The sequence below is a fragment of the Oryzias latipes genome, chromosome 15 (genome assembly GCF_002234675.1).
Source record: "Oryzias latipes chromosome 15, ASM223467v1".
NCBI lineage: Eukaryota > Metazoa > Chordata > Actinopteri > Beloniformes > Adrianichthyidae > Oryzias > Oryzias latipes.
The window spans coordinates 28,810,723-28,817,359 of NC_019873.2; the positions used below are offsets into that span (position 1 = coordinate 28,810,723).

A 6,637-nucleotide genomic window follows, 5' to 3' on the forward strand; every position below is an offset into this window, starting at 1 on the left:
TTTAATTGGAATCAACATTCTTAGCACAAATCTATCTTCTGTTGTGTTTTTTAAGACTTTAATATGATCATGGTGGAAATAAGCAGCATTGGACTGTTGTATCACCTAAACAGCTGTATACACAGGTATATCTACACAAAGATGTAAAATGCTATTATGCTTATACAGGCTCATTTTAAGACAATGTGTTCATTTGCTTGAGTATTACACATACATTTAAGTGTTTAGAGCTAATCTTACCATGACAAACCCCAATTGTATTGTACACCTTTTATCATGTTTTCCAGTGTTGGCATTGATTTTAAAGTGATGGCATCAATGACTAGTTTTAGTAAAGATGTAAGTCCATTTTTAATAATTCTCCCCAAAGTAAAAGTCATGGAAAAGGAGATACCCTGCATTAGCAAAGGTATTGGCTCTCCCATCCAAATGATCAGAATCAGGTGTCCTAATCACTACGCCTGGCCACAGGTGTATCAAATCAAGCCCCCGGGCATGCAAACTGTTTTCACAAACATTTGTGAAAGAATGGGCCGATCTCAGGAGCTCAGTGAGTTCCAGCGTGGAAATGTCATAGGACGCCAACTGTGCAACAAATCCAGAGGAGGAATATTCCACAGTCAGCTGTCAGCTCTGTCAGAACCAAATGGAAGAGTTTGGAACCAACAGCAACTCAGCCACCAAGTGGTAGATCATGTAAACTGATGGAGAGGGGCCAGCGGATGATGAAGCGCAAAGAGGTCGCCGACTTTCTGCAGTCTTTTGCTACAGAGCTCCAAGCATCATGTGACCTTCAGATTAGCTTAAGTCCAGCACGCAGAGAGCTTCATGGAATGGGTTTCCATGGCCGAGCAGCGGCATCCATCCACACATCACCAAGTGAACGCAAAGCGTTGGATGCAGCGGTGGAAAGGACGCCGCCACTGGACTCAAGAGGAGTGAGACGCCTTCTCTGGAGTGATGAATCACACTTTTCCATTTAATCTGATGGACGAGTCTGGGTTTGGAGGTTGCCAGGACAACGGTATATTTAGGACTGCATTGTGCCGAATGTGAAATTTGATAGAGGAGGACTTATGATGTGGGCTTTTTTTTTAGGACTTGGCCCCTTAGTTCCAGTGAAAGGAACTCTGAGGACAATCCATGCTCCCAACCTCCCGAGCTGCAAAAGGTGGACCCACATCATATTGAACATATGGGTTAGGAATGGGATAGCACTTCAGTCAGAGCGGGGATCGATCAGCCAACCCTTTGGTTGTTGGATGACCTGATCTCCCGCCTGAGCTAAACTCCCGCCTTTTTTTTTTATTTATTTTTTTACTTTATTTATTATATGTGAGTCAAAGCAAGTGAATAAATACATATGTTGTAGAATGGATTCTGGAGATCTTTTTTCTTTGTCTAGATCTTCTCAGTTTTTTCCTAAAAGTGTCTGTATTTGGCTTATTCATCATCTCGATGTCGGTCTTATTATTTTACATGTTTCCTGCTACATTTTTTTCTGGTCGTGTTCATCAGATTCAGTTTTCTTTTGAATCTGTCCAACAGTTTTCTCTGCTTAGATATATAACAATGATTAATTCTACATTTTCCATCTTCACTCCCAATAAATCAGTTTTTCTTCACCCGGTTGCTGCTCGCTTTGCTCTTGCATTTCTGCGGTCTGACAAAAGCAACACAACAAAAACTTGATTTTATTGGTTTGTGCAACGTCTCTATCCGGAAGAATGCCAAATATGAGGGAACATTTTTTCATTTTCATTTTTAAACTGATTGTTTAAAAATATAAATGCTTGTCTTTCAACACTGTTGCAGTACTACCAAAACTAAAAGTAGATCTAAATCGCTGATGATGTAACTTTACAGGCCAACAACATTGAGAAATTATTGCTGACTAAAGCGGTCTAAAGCGGTTTGTGTCGCTCAAAGTTGCCTCCTTCCCTTAACTGAGCTGGGCTTAGATGGAAATGTTGGATGGATTCCTGCGCCCTTTAGAGCTTTACTTTACTTTACTTTGGAAAGTGTCTTGCTGTATCTATGGGACGACTTTATCATTCCTCTCTGAGCAACAAAAAAGGTTTGGAATGATCGTGCTTGGATAAAATTTATTCTGCTATAGAGGGAAAGAAAAATCCTCTGAGATTGTACAGCATAATTCAGAAAAACTCAATAGAATTTGTGTCATTTGTGCTTTTTCAGATCAGGACCGGAGGAAATGATTGAAAAATTTGCATTTCGATACAAAAAAATACCTGCACAAGTCTGAATATAACACTAAAAAGTCTTTAATTATAGCACTAAATAGCTCCTGCACCTTGCTGATTGAGAGGAAATGTGCTCCCAGCAGGAAAGCCGGTGCTGCAAACAATAAAAACTGCAAGAAAAATGGTTCTTTGAAGAACTCTACTTGGAGTGAGGGGAACGATGATTGTTAATCAGCTGCAACGTCTAATTTTTGGGACAGGAAGTAAATCTGGAAAAACACAGAAATTCAGTGTCAGATAACTAAATGCGGGGAATAGCCATCATGAGGTCAACATTAAAATAAAACAGCGAGATGAACTTCCACCAATGGTAGTGATTTAACATTTGCACTGGTCAAATGATGGGATTGAAGGAAGACCTTACTTTGGATTTTCATTTGTCAGAATGGACAACTGTGGATACATGCCGTCTGCGGCCAAAACATCTGAGCAGGGCATGAAGGTCGTCTCAAGGTCTTAGTCCGCTCAGTGAATCCGTAGAGAGAACATTTTCAAGGATATTTTTTCTACAGGCATGCTGTGGGCAACCGGTCATTGCAAACAGGTGTGTCTTGCAGTTCTCTTGAAGCAACATCATGAAAATGGAACGTACCATTGTCCTGTCTGTGCTAAGTTTATTGTGAAGCATTTGTAACAAATAGAAGCAACACACACATAATGTTTGGATAATGCTGTCGTACGGCGTCCTTACGCCACATTATAGTTGATAGTAAGGTCAAAGAACTGGCTCCTTACTGACCGCGCACAAATGCTGCATGCACGACATGTGCACGTGATATGTAAGTGCCCAAATGATGTCCATACAAACTAATTTCCTCATTTCTAACAGTGGCAAGGAGCCCAACAGTTGGGACTAAAGCATAAGGTTGTTTTTATGTATCTGTTGACTATGAAAAAAACCATCAGCAATAAGGAAAAAAGTCCAGCCTTGACTGATGCTGATGAAGAGAAACAGGTTTTGGGAAGAAAGAATCATTTTTTAAGAAGAAAAACGACGTGTTTTTGCACAGATTCACATCTCTGAACCACTTTGGTCTGAGAATCCCCACAGCCAGTGTGTAAACATCAGCACAGACTGCAGTTCCGCATCTACAGAGGACATGGAGCAGGTTTTCATATACAGAGCCGTTTGTCCTTCTGCAGATTTGCTTCTTATGAAATCCTACAGGAACAGCACCACACTCAGCCTTTGCTGTAATTAAACTGTTTGTCTTCTGCATTTATTTTGAATGTTTTCATCCGATCAGAATCGGCAGCAAAGACATTTGAAGCCATCCATAAATGACCTTGTAAAGGCACTTCTTCATCAAGTAAGTAAAGTCTCTGCCGGGAGACAATAACTCAAATAATTAGGAGATTTTCTGTGAAGTTTAATTGAAATAAAATCTGATTCATGTCTGGATTTCTCCTTTGATGAACCCACTAAAAGCCAATGAAAAAGCGGGAAAGCCTTTGTCTTGTCCACAGTACTTTATCAAAGAATCACATAGAAAAAAACACTTCTTTCAACACAGAGTTTGACTTCTTTTCACTCCCATCACTCTGATCGTTCCATCAGCTGTTCCATTTAAAAGTTTAAGCCCTCAATAACAGAGAAGAACCGAGCAACAGATAAACACAGCACAGGACAGAGACCCTACACTTAAGATGGGAATGCATCACACACAGGTAAAAAATATATCCTCTACTTTCATAGTTGCCTTTTTAAATTTGTACAGTTAGAAAAAATACACAGTAAATACGATTTACTAGGAGAAATGTTTACAAAGTCACACTTGATTTTGCACCATGACGGCTCTGACGCCACAGCGTGATCCTCGCCACGGCGTCCCGTATGCCGCTTCACCTTTCATGATTTCCTGAGCGTTCACACCACCCAAAAGGTGCGGAGCGCCGCATCCTGAGGGTCATGTTTTCAGTTCTAGGGTCCCCCCACCCCCACCACTGTTATGTCATGTGTGTTCACAGGTTGTCACTTCGGGGAGAGGCGTCTGCTCCTGCGTGACAACTTGGGGAGGGGTGGGGGCGGGCCTAGCCACAGAGTTCTTCTGCAGCTCCACGCCGAAAGCGGGCGGTGCATTCTGCAACTGTCTCCTGTACTGCACGAAGCTGCAGGTCTTTATTATGATGGCCAGAATGTTCTTCCCTATCAGGATCCCAGATACCCTGGCGTCCCTGTACAAAATCATGTTCCCCCCGCGGATGAAGAGTGTGATGATGTTTATGGTCACCAGGCTGAGGATGGGGTACAGCAGCATCTTGTGGGGCACGATGTTGATGCCCTGCATGCTGATCTCACTCAGTGACACGCAAGGCAGGACCAGAAGAAGGATGTAGCAGTAGAAGAACATCAGGCCCTCAGCCCAAAGAGGCAAGCCCTTCTTCTGAGGCTCCCACAAGTTTGCCTGGATGTCCAGTACGTCCAGCAAGTCCACCACCACCCAGAAGAGACGATTGCGGATCTCTTCACGCTTCTTGAAAGCCCGGACATATTCCATGTGGTCGATGGCCACCAGGACGATGAACAACACCGGGATGCAAACAGACAGCAGCAACGTCAACGCTTTCCTCGCAAGAGCGTCCAAGCTCTTCCGGTCCGCTTTGTAGTTCTGATACACAAAGTAGACCTTGATCTCCAACACGAAGATGTAAAGGAACCAGAGGATCATGGCGTAGCCTCGCTTGGCCGTGCGCACCTCAGCGCCCACCCACACTGCCACGTAGCGCAAAACAATCAGGAAGCAGATGTCACCCACCATCACCATGATGCAGATCCCAATCTTTCGTGGTCCGTGGTTCTGCTCAACCAGGTAGGCGTCAATCAGTGCCATGCTGCTCATGATGAGGATAGTAGATAGGCACACATGGGGCTTGTTAGTGGGGGGTGGGGGTACCATCCTTGCCCGTGAGGAAGGGGGGAGGAGGAGTGTGGTTGATCCTGGGAAGCAGAAATTCTTCCGTTTATCCAGCGAGGAGGCAGATCAGATGCTAGATGGTGGCGTTCCCCTCCATGGCTTCTGTGTCTGGCAGGAATCCAGGAGGCATTAATTGAATTCACTCAGATCAATCAATCCTGGTCTGTGCCCAAGTCACCTGCCAGGCAGACAGTACCGCTTATTTAGTTATGGATGTTCATTGGTAAATGATCTGTATACACGCCAAAATAATACAGCAGGATCTGCCCTTAATCTACACGTCAATCATCTTCCCTCCAACACAACAACTGCAGTTTGTTGCTGATGGCTGAGTTTTTGCTGCACACTCACTCTGACAAGCCCGTTTCTCTGTACAAGATCAACCTCAGCGATAGAAATCCAGCAGATACTCACTTGTGTCCCTGTTTGTACTTGAGCCCAATGCCTGACATCGAGTGTTTGTCCACGAGGCTGTGGAGGGAGATCATGAGATCCATGTGTAATCCACAGGAGGAGAAAGGAAAGAGGGATTTTTTGCCGTGCCCCTGCAGAAGTAAAGCATCCAATCGCCGAAAAGATCGTTTTCTCTATGAAGCAAAAGAGGAATCCCAGAAGATGGTCGTGGTAATCCTGGTCATACTGACGGAGGCATCCTCATTGTCGCCAGCAAAACTCAGTTTCTTCAATCAAGAGGTTGCTTTAAGTTGTGCTTAAAGGGTTTAGAGGCCCAACTCCAAGGAGAAAAGTTAGTTTAAAAAGATTCAGCTAAAAGCTGGACTGAAAGCCGGTTTTTCCTTTTCCTGACTGAAAAACAAAACGTTTTTTTTTTCTTTTCTGTGCATCTCAGCAGAAGAAGAAGAGCAGTGTTGGTTTTTCAGAGGAGCTCAGCTTTCAGCTGTCTCTGTTAAATGCTCCCCCCTTGGCATATCCTGTCTGCTCTGCCGTCTTCCATCTCCTGTTCTTCCACGCAGAGACGCCGCGATCAACAGTGCCAGCGGATTCCCCCGGTCTCCACTCAGCCGGCTCGCTCTGCCAGAGCCGTGATGCTCCAACTCTGCTTCCCGTCTGTCCGTGCGCTCCTCTGCCCTCCCTGTGAAGTGCAGGGACGCTCCTCTGGTGCGTTCAGGCGCTCCTACCGCTTCTCCCTCTTCTGTTCAAGTAAAGGCACTTGCTGTGTGGAGTTGAGCTCAGCTGCAGAGAGACGGAGAGAAAAGAGGCAGCGAGGAGGAGGGAGCCTTTTTCACGGGGGGTGGAGGGAGGGAGGAAAACTGAAAAGGGGGGGGGGGTTGCAGCTCAGCTGAATGCATAACTTCTCTCCCTCATCCTGTTTCTCTTTCTGTGCTTATAACAGACATGATATTTTCAGTGTCAAAGACCCCCCCCCCCCGGTGTCCTTGTTCTTTTACAGGGGGGCAGGTCTTTTCGCTGGAGTTGGAGATGCAGATGTGATGCTGAGCA

General features: G+C 44.8%; 1 protein-coding gene across 1 annotated transcript; it reads right to left on the reverse strand.

Moving 5' to 3' along the window:
* Window positions 1-2,861: 2,861 nt before the first annotated feature.
* On the reverse strand, window positions 2,862-6,396 carry LOC101171606 (transmembrane protein 121-like). The gene is given in 3 exon segments (XM_011484726.3): window positions 2,862-4,296; window positions 4,298-5,357; window positions 5,594-6,396. Coding segments are annotated over 2 exon segments (924 nt in total). The 5' UTR covers window positions 5,162-5,357; window positions 5,594-6,396; the 3' UTR covers window positions 2,862-4,236.
* Window positions 6,397-6,637: the final 241 nt, after the last annotated feature.